General features: G+C 54.4%; 1 protein-coding gene across 1 annotated transcript; it reads left to right on the top strand.

The window, feature by feature from the left end:
• Positions 1-1,920: 1,920 nt before the first annotated feature.
• FOXF2 (forkhead box F2) lies at positions 1,921-6,911 on the top strand. Its single transcript, XM_036257148.1, has 2 exons — positions 1,921-3,124; positions 6,744-6,911. The coding sequence occupies exons 1-2, from the start codon at positions 1,921-1,923 to the stop codon at positions 6,908-6,910; spliced, it is 1,371 nt and encodes a 456-aa protein (XP_036113041.1). The 3' UTR covers position 6,911.
• Positions 6,912-15,383: the final 8,472 nt, after the last annotated feature.

Below are 15,383 nucleotides of genomic sequence, written 5' to 3' on the forward strand. Positions count from 1 at the left end.
CCTGACTTGGTTCTGTTCCACCCAAGGCCCTTTGCTGCCCCCCTTTCACAAGGTCTCAGCACAATTCCCCTTTCCCTTGCTACCCCCAACCAGCTTCCCAGGCTCCCCAGCACTCCTGCCTGCACCTAGGTCCTTTCAGAGTAGAGGCAAAAGTGGGCCCAGCCCTGCTTCCCATGTGGTCCCCTCTGGTCTGCAGCGCCTCCCCTCGGAGCCTCCCCCACCAGCCCTTGTGTGGCCCGGCTGCTCCCAGGCCTCCTGCTCTCCGCCTCCCACTTCCAGCCCCTGTTCCTGGTCAGACTACATTTCCTTGCACGTGCAATCCAATAACTGACTGTCCTGTCTCCCTGGAAGTAATTCCTCCCGAGGGCACAACTTCTCTCCTAGCCAGACTCCTACTCAGACAGAAATTATCCGCACTGTGGTGGTACTTTCTCCCGCAACAGGTAGCTCCCCACGCACAGTTTTTTGGTGGGCAACACTGAGACCAAGGAGGTACATCCAGTGACAGTAACACACCCTTCAGGACTGAGTATAAATACGGCTATCTCGCTCATCTCACTCAGCGCTGCGTTCTTTTCGCCTTTTTTAAAAATGCCAAGTGGAAAATAGAAAGGAAATGGAAACAAATGCAAAATGAGTCGTATTCGACCAGATTTCCAGCGTCTCTTTCGCAGCGTCTCTAAAACTTGGTTTAGTTTTCTCTATCTAAACCACTCTACTCAAAGTTCAGCAAATGCTCAGATCGCCCCAGGCCATAACCCTGGGGCGCTAGGGCGCCCTGGCCTCTCACTCTTTCCTAACAATTTTGGAGCCTGCGGGTCCTGTCAGAACGAGAGGGGACTGGCACGTTACCTTTGGGCGTCTGGCACCCTGCGTGCTGAGGGCTGCGTTGTCTACACGAAGTTGACAGATGGTGTCAGTGCGGGCACCCGAGGGAAGACAGCTAAGGAGGCTCCTGGAGGCGGCGGCGACACCAGCGGCAGCACCACTCGGCCCGGGACCCGCGAGGAGGAGGAGGGAGGGAAAGGAGGAGGGAGGGGGGTGGAGGAGGGAAGGAGAACGGGACGGGGAGAGCGAAAGGAGGGGGAGAGAGTGGGAGAGGAGGGGGGGGAAAGGGGTGGAAGAGGTGGGGCAGGAGGGGGAGGAGGGGGAGGGCCGCTCCACGGGGGTCGGCTGGTGTCTGGGATAAGAGGCCGGGTGCTGTGAGTGGCAAAAAAAGATTTCTTAGAGCATAGGTGGTCGAGTTTTGCTTGGGGTGGGAATCATCCCAGCAAGAAGGGGATTAGACTGTGACCTTTTCCTTTTAAAGAGAGTGGGGGGGGGGAGAGAAATTAAAAGACCGAGGGGTCCCTGGAGAGCGAGGAAGGAGATAAGAGAGGGACCCTGCCGCCAGGTTGGGGTGGGGGTGAGGGTGAGCGTCGAGGAGGAGCGTGCCCTCCCGGAGGCGGCGGCTCTAGGAGGGGACAGGGCGGGGTAGGGGTAGGGGTGGAGGGAGGGAGGGCGGGCGGCCGTGGGGAGCGGCGGGAGGGAGGAAGTCTGAGAGACAGAGCGAGGAGCGCTCCTGAAGGGAAACATCGGGCTCGTCCCCCGGGTCCCGGCCGCAGTCCCAGCTCGCCGGCGCAGCTGCCCGCGCCCGGCCGCTTCGGCTCCGCGGCCCGGCAGGCCGTTGCGCAAGGCAGGCGCTCGAGGCTCGGGGGAGTGATGTGCCGGGCGTTGCCTCCGGCCCGCCGCCGCCGCCGCTGCCAGAAGCCCAGCTGAGCTGAGGGAGGCGACGCCGAAGCGCTGGCTCGGAGTGGCCACGGCTACAGCCCGGGTGGCGGGCTAGGGCGCTCGCCGGGCTTCTGGGCCAACCCCGTTCCGGCGCCTCCGTTCCCGGCCCCGGGCCCGCCCCCGCGGCCCGGCCTCTCTCCCGGGTCCCAGATGACCACCGAGGGCGGGCCGCCGCCGCCTCCGCCGCGCCCGCCGCCGGCTCCGCTCCGCCGCGCTTGCAGCCCGGCCCCCGGCGCGCTCCAGGCCGCCTTGATGAGCCCGCCGTCCGCCGCCGCCACTCCGGAGACCACCTCTTCGTCGTCGTCCTCATCCTCCGCCTCGAGTGCCTCCTCCTCCTCCTCCGCCTCCTCCTCCTCCTCCAACCGGGCCGGCGCCTCCTCTGCTGCCTGCAAGAGCGCGAGCGGCGGCGGCGGCGGCGGCGCGGGCGCCGGGAGCGGCGTCTCCAAGAAGGCGAGCTCCGGACTGCGGCGGCCGGAGAAGCCCCCGTACTCGTACATCGCGCTCATCGTCATGGCCATCCAGAGCTCGCCCAGCAAGCGCCTGACGCTCAGCGAGATCTACCAGTTCCTGCAGGCGCGCTTCCCCTTCTTCCGCGGCGCCTACCAGGGCTGGAAGAACTCCGTGCGCCACAACCTCTCGCTCAACGAGTGCTTCATCAAGCTGCCCAAGGGCCTCGGGCGGCCGGGCAAGGGCCACTACTGGACCATCGACCCCGCCAGTGAGTTCATGTTTGAGGAGGGTTCGTTCCGCCGCCGGCCGCGCGGCTTCAGGCGGAAGTGCCAGGCGCTCAAGCCCATGTACCACCGAGTGGTGAGTGGCTTGGGCTTCGGGGCCTCGCTACTGCCCCAAAGTTTCGACTTCCAGGCAACCCCGTCGGCGCCTCTCGGCTGCCACGGGCAGGGCGGTTACGGCGGCCTTGACATGATGCCCGGGGGCTACGACACTGGCGCAGGCGCCCCGGGCCACGCACACCCGCACCATCACCACCACCACCACGTCCCGCACATGTCACCCAACCCGGGCTCCACCTACATGGCCAGCTGCCCCGTGCCCGCCGGGCCTGGGGGTGTAGGCACGGCCGGGGGCAGTGGTGGCGGCGGGGACTACGGCCCAGACAGCAGCAGCAGCCCCGTGCCTTCGTCCCCTGCCCTGGCGAGCGCCATCGAGTGCCACTCGCCCTACACGAGCCCCGGGGCGCATTGGAGCTCGCCCGGCGCCTCGCCTTACCTCAAGCAGCCTGCCGCCTTGACGCCCAGCAGCAACCCCGCGGCCTCGGCAGGCTTGCACTCCAGCATGTCCTCCTACTCGCTGGAGCAGAGCTACCTGCACCAGAACGCCCGCGAGGAGCTGTCAGGTAATGCACCGCGCCCGCTGGGGGCGTTGCCTCTAGGCCTCCAGGCTCCATGGCTATTGCAACTTGCAAGGGGTCGCGGCAGCCTAGGGGTCTGAAGGCGCTGGGAGGAGCTGATGCTGGGGAGAGCTGGCACTTTATTCATGGAGGTGAGAGGATTGGGTTCATTCCGTCCTCTCCCAAACCCTTGGGCCAGAGGTGGGCCTTTAGGAGGACGGTGCAAAGTCGCCATCTGGGTGTCCTTATGGACTGCAGGTCTCAAGTCTCAGGCTTGACTTAGAGAGAAGGCATGTGGCCTTTGGAGACTTTGGCCAAGGAGCTGCGTCTGCTACTTTTGTCTTTTGTAAATTTTGTTTCGCTGTGCTTTTGCCCGAAAGTAAATGTCAGAAGGATACGTTCTGTAAGTTGAGGGTGTGAGTGGGGAGGGGTTGCAACTGGGCAGGTGTTGAGAGGAGGGGAAGTGAGGGAGGGACAGAGAGGAACGCTGTGGAGTGCCAGGACCTTTCACAGGCTGTTGAGTCTCCTGCCTCCCCATACAGTGACCCACCTTGATGACACTTAACGTCTGTCTTGGGACAGCAGGACCTGAGGTCCACACTATGACTCCCCTGAGACATGCCTGCCCTTTGGTGTAAATTGCGTTGGTCGAGGATTATGAAAATGTATTGACTTGCTAAAACTTTTAGTGGAAAAGAACAAATAGGATAGAGGAGAACTTTGAGTATTTAGCCAGGTTTATCAAGAAAGTGGAGATAAACTCTCTGTATATTAACCCCCTCTGGGGCACCCATAGCTGCAGATTAAAATCGGGCTGGTCTGCCCATCAAATGGTGTTCTAGCTTACATTTGCCCTCCCCCTTAGAAAATGGATCACAGGATAATGCATACATTATATGTTCGTGAACTGGTGTGCCAGAACAGCATCAGGGAGAATGAAGCCCAGAAATGGGCAAAAGATGTTGGTTCCCTGGACGGTGAAATTTCCCAAATAGGCCTTTTAAATGCGGGTCTCAGAGGTTAACTAAACAAAGACAGTCTCGGCAGGACCACACCGGAGAGGATTTTAGCCTGACTTAACCCACTGAAAGCAGAGTCTTGTTCAATTTTATGGGAATTTCTAAAAGTAACCAATACAGACGACCCTCCCTTCTTATTATTTTATCCTCGCGGTCTGGCTGTCAATCACCGCCCACCCCAGGCTGAGCACAGTGGTCCACTCGCCCACCCACCCGCTGCTCTGCAGTCCTTCGGGCTGTTCTCCCCGCTCCCCAGTGTAGGCAGGGCCTCCTCAACCTGAACCCTGGCTCAGAGGCTTCGCAGCCGCCATGACGGAATGCCCTAAAAGTTAAAAAAACAAAACAACAACAAAAAAGAAACACAAGAAAACACGCAGTAAAGAGACTTCTGATCCTTCTGTGTGGCTGCCCTCACCCCACCCCACAGACCGGGACAAGCAGACGCCCCAGAAATCCCGGGATCCGGAAACACGGCTCTTTGTCTAGGAGAGAACGCAGCAGGCCGGCCTCGGCGGCGGCGGCCTTCCCCGGGATCTTCGCACGACCTCCGGGCCCAGTCTGGGACCCATGGCTCGGCTCAAGGCAGAACTGACACTCTGCGCCTTCCGCCCTGGCCCTCTGGCTCCCGTACCTCTGGAATATTACCCCTTCCCCCAGTCCGTGTTGGCATCGCGCAGGCGAGCAGGGTGCGTGGCGCCCTGCGGTTCGGAGTGTGCCGCCCTGCAGGCCGAGGCCTACTGAAAGTCGAAGGCCCGGCGAGGACGGGGAGGTCAAGCAGGGCTGAGGCTGCAGGCCGAGGACCATCCCACCCCCTGCGCGCGTTCACACACACACAGCATGACCCCCCTGCACACCCACGCGGGCCGCGCCCTCCCATTCGGGACAGGGCGGCCAAGTCCCCGGGGTTCCGAGAGGCTCTGCGCCCTTCGTTAAATCCTGTGAGCCTTTCTAAACGGAGCTAAGGCTTTTACCGTCCTTATGGTCACAGGAAAGCGCCTAGCGCTGTCCTTCGTGGAGGTGTGAGCGTTCGCTCGGGGTCCTGCGTGGGCACGCTATTTGGAGACCGGCACTGCTATATGCTGTGACTTGCTGGGCGAGGCACCTGTGTGCAGAGCCACAAGCGCACATCAGGGACGCGTGGCCTAGTCGCTGCTTTGTGCGAGCATTGCAGCGCAGGTTCGGCAGCATTAGGTGATACCAGGCAACAAACGTAGGCCCAGTCACCGGCTACTTAGCAGCCTGGTTTCTCCTTAGAGCTGGGATGCGGCCAGGCCAAGGCGAAGACAGCAGGGAACGCGCGCCTCGGACGACAATTATGGTTTTCACGCGCCCAAAACCTGAATCAGGTCTGGCACCAATGTGCAGTTTGTGGTTCCCACACCGCACGGGTAACTAGAAAGACAGACCAACAGGTCTAACCCGACCCGGCACGGAAAGAGGCCCGGTCCGCAAGAGGCCCAGGGTCCAGCGTGCGCCCAACGCCGCTGGCGGATCCCGCCCCGTAGCTCGCAGGCGCAGAGAAAGCAAAAGCAAAGGGCGGCGGCTGGTTGGCGCCCAGTGGCATCCAGTCTCCGGCTCTCCGCCCGATGAGCAGCCCGGGGGAAGAGGGTGCGGGCCTTCTCTGTCCTCTCTGAGGGGTTCCCTGAGCTGCTAGCCGCCTCCACAAGCAGAAGGGTATCGAAGGGCGCTCTCTGCTCCCCAGAGTCCTGGCTTTTCTAGAGGAAGCGTAAAGCGTTCAGGACCTACGAAGACGTGCGCTTTCTTCCTCTGCCCATTCTCTAGCGCTGGGATTGTTTTCTGTCCCTCCTTTAGGCACAGGAAATAGCCCTGCTGTGACCTGCTTTTCTGACCCGGCCAGTTAGTTGGGAAACAAGATGTGAGGGCGACAGTAGTGTTTCTGGGGTGAGGAGCTTGGGCTCTGGAAGAGGCCCTGTGCTCAGGGACCCCAACAAGAGCCTGGGTCAAATTGCCCCTGGTCCCTGCTCCTCCTGGGATTGAATCGTTCGTTGGTGACTCCAGGATTCATAGGGGAATTCAGGCACATAAGAACCTGGTTTAACTCTGGCTCAGTTGGTTGGAGCGTGGTCCTGTGCACTAAAAGGTTGCCAGTTCGATCCTGGTCAGGGCACAGGGCACATACCTAAGTTGCTGCATACGGAAGGCAACCCCTTCCTTCCTTCCTTCCTTCCTTCCTTCCTTCCTTCCTTCCTTCCTTCCTTCCTTCCTTCCTTCCTCTCTCTCTCCTCTCCCCTCCCCTCCCCTCCTCTCCCTTCCCCCCCTCCCCTCTCTCTAAAATCAGTAAAGCATATCCTCAAGTGAGAATTTTAAGAAGAGCCTTGTTTGAAGGGGGACACACTGTGTTGTGGGTGCATCAAAAGAAAACGTCATGCTTCCAGGGTTGTCCTGTGACCTACGATGTAAAGTTTTAATAAATTTCCTGAGCTGGGTTTTTTCTACCAGTTTTATAGCAACAGATCAACCCTTTTCTTATCCTGAGTCAACATAAGACACCAACTAAATTAAATTAAAATTTTAAAAATAACATACTCCATCCTCACCTGGACACATTTGTTTCTGAAAAGAGTTTGTTTTCTTTCTTCTTTCAGTGGGACTGCCTCGATACCAGCATCACTCGACCCCTGTGTGCGACAGGAAAGATTTCGTCCTCAACTTTAACGGCATTTCTTCTTTCCATCCCTCTGCTAGCGGGCCGTACTATCACCACCACCATCACCAGAGCGTCTGTCAGGATATTAAGCCCTGTGTCATGTGAATGGAGGGAGGGAGGCCATGCCTAGGCCACTTTCTCCGTGGGGGTGGGGAGAACTGAGGTGGATTCACGTCCAGTGCACCCCATAGTATAAGTAGCACACCAGTCACTTAGAGACCCCAGGCCAGCGTTGTTCACTGACACGGATCTACCACTGGTAGGACAAGCCCTGGCATGGCTGATGCCCTAAATGTGTGCAGGCTCCAATGAGGGGAAGAGCTGAGAACTCAGCTTCTTAGCAGAGATGGTAAAAAGTTACCACATGAAAAACATAAACATGTAACTCTGGGATCTTCATTGCCTTCAGTAATCAGGGTCTGAAAAACGCATACAAGATGTCTGTGTGTTTTTCTTCATCTATAAAAATGGATGTGCTTTTCAAAAAGGCAGTGCTAAACACAAGATTTCAAGAAAGGTGCATCTTCTTGCCTAGGTAAGGAGGGAGTTCTGTTTCACCAAACACTACGTTTGGATACAGGTGCCAAAGAACATTATTAAGAAAGTATTTAGAAACAGTGTGTCTAGTTTAAGAACGTGGTTTTCAGTATTGTGACAATACAACGTTTTTACAAGGTTATTTTCTACCACAGTATTTTAAAGATATTTTTATCTCATGTATACTCACACTTTGCTTGTATTTTAAAAGGAGGATATATTTGCACTTATGTATACTTTTACAGTTTGCCAAACTATTTTGATGTAAAATTTTTTCAATAAAATGTATGTAACAAATAGTTGTTTTTAGGGACCCATCCCCCCCATCCTGCATTCACTAGTTTCTCTCCACCAGCCAGCGATGCAACCCTACACTTCCCCCCAAGCTGTGTAATTGACATGTGTGGGGTCTGGGCCTTGAGTAACACAGGCCAGGTTCTGATGGTGGGTCTTCTCAGCAGAGAAAGAGAAGGGACATTTTCTGTTCGTTCTTTCTTTCCTTCACCCTAGCTCTTTCTGGCTAAACAAAAACCAGAAAGGAACTTAAAAGAAAACCACGCAAGATAATGAAAGGCAAAACTTCCTTGGGTTTGAAGCAATGAAGTGCCCCTTTTGTTCTGTCTCCTGTGCTCAAGGAGAATTTTGCCTTTTGCCCTTTCCTCTTTCCCACCAGCACGGAGTGACAGGTCAGGCTGAGCAGCCAGTGAGGATTAGGTGCCAAAACCACGACCTGCTTCCCCTTTGCAGGTCAAAGGTTGCATGGATGCCGATCCCATTTTGTTAATAGGTTGTGGTCAGACCCTGGAGACTCCAGTGTGGGGAGGCTGCTGGGGCAGCGGTGGGCTCTCCAACACCCTGGTTTCTTTAACATCCTTGGAGAGGAACAGAACCTGGCCCTCTCAGAATGTTCTGTACCTGCTCTCTGTCCTCCCACTCCAGTTCAGAGCCTGGCTCACCCTGCTTCGCTTTGGTACCCACTAATCCACACACTTCTCTCCCTGTGCCCTATACACCCTCCTTCCATTTCACAGGGGATTTGATGTTTTCCCTGGGGATCCCCTTACAGCCCCGGTTCGGTTCCCTTCTTGCTCAGCCTCCCAAGGTTTCCCAATCCTGAATGGGCCAGGGCCGGTGACGCTGTGAATGACAAAGGGAAGATAGGCCCACTGGGCGGGAGGACCTGTTCTTGCAGCCCACCCTTGTCTGACCAGCCCTCCGACCCTTGGGCAGCGATGGCGAGGGTGGATCTCAGCAGGAGCAGAGGTTATCTGCCACAGTCACGTTTTGGTTTTCTTGTCCAACTCAGGGCAAGGTTTTTGTTTTGTTTTTGCTTTCGCTTTTGAAAACTCTCCTTTGTTCCCGGTTCTCTAAAAGGTCTTTCTCCCAATCAATTACCAGGCACTTAATACCTCTCAGTAGATATCTCCACACAGGTTTTTGTATTCCAAGTGACTTTCAATCCAAAGACAGTCTCCCTAGTCAAACTTCTTGTCTTAAAAAGTCTTAACTACCTTTCAAATCCTTATGCTTTCTTTCTATATTTCCCCAAATTAAGCAGTGATTTAAACTTTTCTGTGTCTCCATTATCATATTTGCAGTTAAATAGAACTTTTTTTTTTCTTTTTATACCGAGCTACTCGGGGGCCTGCTATAAATTATGAAGTCAGTTTCAGAGTTTGCTCCGACCACAGTGCTGTGTTTACATTCCTTCCGAGGCTGCCGGCATGGTCGTAATTTATATCCTAAACACTTGAACGTAACTTGTTTATACAGAAAATGACAGGACCTCAAAGACAAAAAACGCTGCGTCTCTCGCAGGGACAGCATTGGGAAGGCCAGCGCGCCCCCTAGTGGTGCGAAGAGACATACAGCTCCTCTTCTCGCCCCTTCCCCCGCACACTGCTCCAGGGTTCTTTCAAGATGCAGAGACCTATTTTGCGGTGTTTTTCCCATATCCCTACGATGTGGGGACGTGGATCCTATTTACAGATCTGCACTAGGTCATGTTTATGAGAGGTTTTCGTTCATTTCATACGTTTTCCCCAACATCACATAAGAACTTTGACTCCGCCTCAGGCACACTGAAGCAGGGGTTCCCACACCTGAGTGTGCATCAGAATCATTTGGAGCACTGGTGACACACAGCCTGCTGGGCCCACCCCCATATCTGGTTCAACCTATATGGGTCGACTTAATATTCCTAATAAATTCCCTGGTCCAAGGACCACACTTTGAAGATCACGGGTCTAGAAAGGCAGTTTGAATTGCAAATGTTTTCAGGTTTAGATGGGTGGATGTTAAGGCTTATCTATTAATTAGTTAGGCAAAGATCTAAAAATGTTTTTCAAAAATAGCTTGTCCACCCAAATACCTCTGTGATGATTGGCCCTTGGGGAAACGCAAGGCCTAATTTTGAACCCAGGAGAAAGTAGAACCTCTCTGTTTTGATTCAAAGTGGTGAAGCCTCTTGTTTTATTCCAGTCAACTCTGCATAGAAACGTCAGATAGAATCACTGAAGTTTACCTGCCTGGGTTGACCAGTAAGTCTAGGTTCTTAGACACAGCGGTGATGTCAGAATTCTCCAAAGGAGGTGGTGATTGCAGCCGGTGGGGAAAGAAATTCCAATAGTATAAAATCTTTTGAAGGTAGAACAGAAAGAAGGCAAAGACAGGGGCCCGCAGTCTCAGTGTATGCAAATAGGTCAGGCAGAACCACGGAGGGAGCAGAGAGAAGAGAGAAACAGAGGGAGAGGTACAGAGAGATGGAGGGAAGGGGAGCAGGAGGAAGAAAAGAGGGAGAGAGAAAGTGTGATGACCAAAGGAAGGGGAGGGAGGGAAGAGCAAATGGGGAAGAAAGGGAAGGAGGGAGGAAGAAGAGAGCGGGAAAGAGAAAGAGGTAGAAGGGGGGGGAGAGATCTAGAGAGAGGGAATCTAACAAATATCTCGAGTTCCTGTCACAAAGTTAGCAAAGCAGCCTTTGAAGCTGGACTGCTGTCCTCTGAGGCCACAATTATCTCTCCGATGCCAGGCACAGGCTGAAAGGCTCGCCTACTTTTGTTTTACTTGGCTTCTGCTTGGATTCTGGGGAAGTAAGAGAATTCTCTAGTTGTGCATGCTCAAACTTTCTGAACCACTGCAGCAACTTCTACAGCAGGCAGGGAGAATAAGAGTTAACATTTTAGAAAGTGGAAGTCTGATTTGGGGAGAAAATCTTTAGACCCATAGTCTATGCTACTGTACTGTATTAAATAAAATTAATAGCTCCTTCCTGAAAGAAAAACTCTCTTCTTGATTCATTTATATCTAATTACTGTGCATCGAGGTGATTAATTCAAAACAGGCACCAACTTATTTAGAATGGAAATATATTTTAATATATTTTATCGGAACGGAAATACATTTTACCAACCTGCCTCTATGAAACACTATCTGAGCAAGGAAAACACCACAGACGTAGACACAGGGCCAGGGAGAGCCGCGGTATGGTTGTCAAGATCATCTGGGAAAAAATTAAAGTCCTGGAAGTTCTTTTGGAGTTCAGAGCGCCCTGCGTCCACAGCTGATAAATATTCAGCTCCCCAGTTCCTGGGGGACCTGTCCATCCCAGGCCTGAATCGCAGTCCTCTTGGCATCAGTTCGTGCGGGACATGGGAGGACGTCTCAGGAGCAGCTGGGAGGCCAGCGCCCTCGACACTGTTCCTTCCGGAAGGGCTCCATCCTCTCCTTCCAGCCTGGGAGCTGCTGTCTCAGAGCTGAAAGGACACCCAAGGGGCCTTGGCCACAGCCCAGAGACTCCATTCCCCAGACAGCACCAGGTCACCTCTCAGAACTTTGAGTTTGACTGCGTCTGAGCCCCAGGTGTGTGGAGTGGAAGACCCCTTCCTCTCTCCCCTGGCAATCATGGGGTTGTCCTTTCGCCTCCTGCTCCCCCAAAGCAAGCCCTCATCCATAGAGAAAGTTTATCTGCACCCCCTCATCATCTGGGTCTCTGCACTTTATCCAGGACCTCTCCACTGTTTCCTAAGCACTTCCCCAGGTGCCCCGCCCACGGCCTGTGAGCCACTGCTGTTCCTGCCGTTGCTGCACCAGAGGAGGTGGAGGTGAGGCCCAGGGGAAATCCCTGCCCAGGGCTCCTGAGGCAGCCCGCTCTGTCCCCTTGCTCCAGGGGCCTGGAACCTAGATTTTGGTTTCTGCAACTAGCAGATACTCTAGAGCCAGCCAGCGTTCTTTGGGGCAAAGTCTGGGAGGCATATTCTGCAACCCCTGTGCAGGCCGCGCTGTTCCTGAGACTGTCAGATGTGGCCCTGCAGCCAGGATCACACTTCCCAGTGGAAAGGAAGAGCAGGGAGAACTGCTTCCCTTCTGAGCCGGAAAAGACTTGCGTGGTTCCCACAGTATATGAACATTGAGAAGCAGCTGTTCGGTTCCTGACACATCGGGCTCTGTGCTAACGTGCATGTACGATCTGTCGGTTCTCCGGATAGTCTCAGAAGTTCGTGTTGCTAAATCCATTTCCTAGATGAGGAAACTTGTTCACCACTATGCAGCCAGGAAATCAGAGGGCTGAAACCCCAACCCGAACTCACCAGACTCCACACATCTGTCATGGGTGGTTAGGAAAGGACGGGAGTGGCTTTGCTGAAAGGCTAGGCATGCCACGTCCAGTGTGCGGGGGGCCACAGCATGCACGCTGATGACGCAAGAGATGCACACCGCGTGCATCAGGGGCTCACACGTTACCCAAGGCCCAGCCACACCACTGAAACCTCCCCGCAGGCCTGGGGGAGACAAGGGCTGCAGGCCCCTGGGGAGGGGTCCAGCGCTTGCTAGGACTGCGGTTCTCCTGACTGTCCTGTGCGTTCTCCCAAGCTGGTGCTCCTGGTTGATCGTGCAGGACTGCGTTTCTCAGGCCAGGCAGAGGCTGAATCACTGAGGGATTTTAATTTGGAAAACAAGATTACAAAAGAAACCACAATTCTATTAACAATTACATGCAGAACAAGGCTGCAGTTACAACTTTCATTTTTCTTCCCCAAGTTCAGTGTTGACATTAGAGGAGGCTTTTCAGAATTTCCGAGCAGGCTCTGTTCTCATGGAATGAGAGGCTACGGCGGGGGGAGTGGAAGTTTGGTCCTGGGACTCTGCGTCCTTACCATCAGAGCCCAGGTGGCTGTTAAATCTGCACTGTTGGAGCAGGAGAGAGCACGAAGAGGTTTTTTAGAATAAAATCGTGTACAAGGGTGCTCCCTGAGAAACTGGCATTAAAAGTCTGAAAAAGAACTGATGAGAGAAATAGACATTTTCAAGCCACCCAGCTTTTATCTTGAACCAAGGAGGAAGGGTGGGCGATCACAACCTGCTTGGCTGTGGCTGGAAGACCACCCTGGGTTCTTGCCTCTGCAGTTTGTAAACGCAGCCCCTGGGTCTCAGGCAGATGCTCAGCACGGGGCGGCGACGGCCTTTGTTGTCCTGCCTTCCTGCCAGCCCGCTTCCTGGCCGAGCTGCCTCTGTCCCTGCCTTGTTTGATAGTTTCAAACCTGGCCCGAGGCAGATGATGGGGCCACAGGAGGAGAATCCTTCAGGGCGTCTTGTTTGGTTTGGAAATATTTAGATGTCTGCTGCATTTCCTCCGAGAGGGGAAAAGCCGGGGCCTGTGGGAGAGCCCTGCACTCTGGCCACAGCCCTGCGGGGACCCCAGCTCCTCTGCCCTGCCCTGGGACCGAGTCCCCAGTGCGCCCCCGCCCCTCGGCACCATGAGAAACTCAAGACCAGCCCAGACATTCCCCATGACCTGTTTACAGTCCAGTGACTCAGCTTGTCACTCTTTTGGAGCCAATGTAGCAATTGTCCATGATTACAGAAACCTTCTCGGCTCCTGGAAAAATCGTCAGCGCATTATTAACCTCCACTGAGGGACACATGTTTTCCATACATTCAAGTGCTAGTGGCCACCGCAGATGACCACAGCCTTTTAGAATGAAGAGCATGCCATTAAGACATAATTTCCTCTGCTCTGTGATATATGAGCAATAACTGGCTATGAAGATTGACCAAATTCTTCAGCTTCCCTTGGCACGGAAGTGTCCCCCGAAGCTGTTGAACCTCCCTGCACTCGAAAGGCACAGTGACCCTCACCACCTCACAGCCTACGGGCAGGTGGACTCACAGCAACGCACACACCTCGCCTCGGGGCCCAGGCGCCTGATGTTGGTGGGTGTGAGATGGACCCTAGCGCCCACCTCGGGAGCACAGCCAGCCTGGCAGAGGAACGTGGGAAAGCAGAAAACGATGTTGTTGGACTGATATGCAGTGGGCTCTGCTAAGTCAAAATATTGACCGGTGCACGAGCTTGAGGTCCAAGGAGACTTGACTGTAAACACGGGGCTCACCGCCGCGGCTTCCGCTCGAACTTCCCCGCCTTCCCGAAGAAAAGCGCAGCCTGGCCCCACATGCTGTCAGGCGTTTTCCGAGGCCTGCCCTGGACAGGCGAAAGCGGAACGCTTTTCCCTCCGTGCCTCTCCACCCGAGGGACAATCTCATCGTTTTATGTTTCTCAGGGCAGACAGCTGACATGGGTTGTGGCTGGTCATCCAAGTGTGCAGACAACTCAGAGTCACTACGCTGAGGTTCTTGTCAGAGATGATAACTTTAGCCTTTGCTGTTCAAGTCTCAGCAAAAGTAAGTTTTGTTTTTTAAAGATTTTAAAAATTGATTTTCAGAGAGAGGAAGGCAGAGAGAGTGACAGAAACAGGGAAGCATCCATGTGAGAGGGATACGTTGATCAGCTGCCTCTTGCACGCCCCCTACTGGGGATGAAGCCCACAGCCGGGGTGTGTCCCTCACCGGAACCGAACCAGCAACCTCTCAGTGCACGGGAGGACCCCCAGCCAAATGAGCCACACAGGCCAGGGCGGCAAAAGTTCTTTTTAAAGAAAAACATTTATAAGAGATCACCCAAAGATACGCAGTCCATCTATTCCACGTTCCACCCTTAGCTCACCAGCCCACCCCAGAGCTACGAACTTGGGAAAGAAGTTCACACACATGTGGAGTTGGCGCTCTGTGCCATACCTGGGAATTAGCCTGAAGCCCACATGGGGGGACCCTTCAGGGAACAACTGCTGGGTTCTCACTAGTATGTTTATTGGAGAAAGGTTGTTGAGAATATGTCCTGCTCCTCTGTGATCTCCTGTGAGCACAAGTTTAAGCTCTGGCTCCAACCAAGGGCTACACATCCCATGAGTGATGGTCCGTCTCACTCAGTGCTGGTCACGGGAGAATTTCTGAAGTCACGCCCTCCCCAGCCTTCACATCTGGGCTCTCCAAATCTGTCCTCTCCCCGACTATCTCCTGTTAAATACAGGGTGGGGCCAAAGTAGGTTTACAGTTGTGAGTAAGGGAAACACAGAGTTTATTCTTTTTTCCCCCCACTGGTGTTTTGTGCTTTATTTTGCACATGATAATTGCTGATAGCTGAATTCCAAGCGTGTTTTTTTGGGTAGACGCAGCAGGGAAGGCTCTGGAAAGGCTCCAAGCCCTCGGTGAAGTCAGATTGCACCACGCCCACCAGGCCTTCCTCACCACCTTCACCAGCCAGTTCAGGCCGCTGACAAAGACGGCCTTGAAGGTGAACGTGCCCCAGTAGCAAATGGAGAAATCTAGGTGTGTGACACTTTGATTTTAGTTTAGTTTTGGTTTTTGTTTGGCGTCATCTGAAGGTCCTGTTCTCAGGAGGAGGACCGGCGGTGGCACCTCTGCATGCGCCTGGCACAGCCTAGCCTCCAGTCAGCGCTGCCTCCTCGGCAACACCGGGCCGTCATCCACCGCTTCCCAGACCCACCTCCAGCCGGACCGTTACGACGGGCACCCACGTGTTCCCTCTGCCTCCGCCAGGCTCTTGGGCAGTGAGGCTTCATGGTGGGGGTGATGGAGAGGTTTCCGGAGTTTATTCTTGTATTATTATTTATTAATTATTGCACCATTTCCCATGTGAACGACGGTTAGCCCACCTTCCCCCAGCCTCAACCCTTCTTCCTTTCCT

This window comes from Molossus molossus, unplaced genomic scaffold, assembly GCF_014108415.1.
Source record: "Molossus molossus isolate mMolMol1 unplaced genomic scaffold, mMolMol1.p scaffold_m16_p_12, whole genome shotgun sequence".
NCBI lineage: Eukaryota > Metazoa > Chordata > Mammalia > Chiroptera > Molossidae > Molossus > Molossus molossus.

Coding starts and splice junctions, on each gene's coding strand:
- FOXF2 (XM_036257148.1), top strand. CDS start 1,921: ATGACCACCGAGGGCGGGCCGCCGCCGCCTCCGCCGCGCCCGCCGCCG. Junction 3,125..6,743: donor CGCCCGCGAGGAGCTGTCAG/GTAATGCACCGC, acceptor TTCTTCTTTCAG/TGGGACTGCCTCGATACCAG.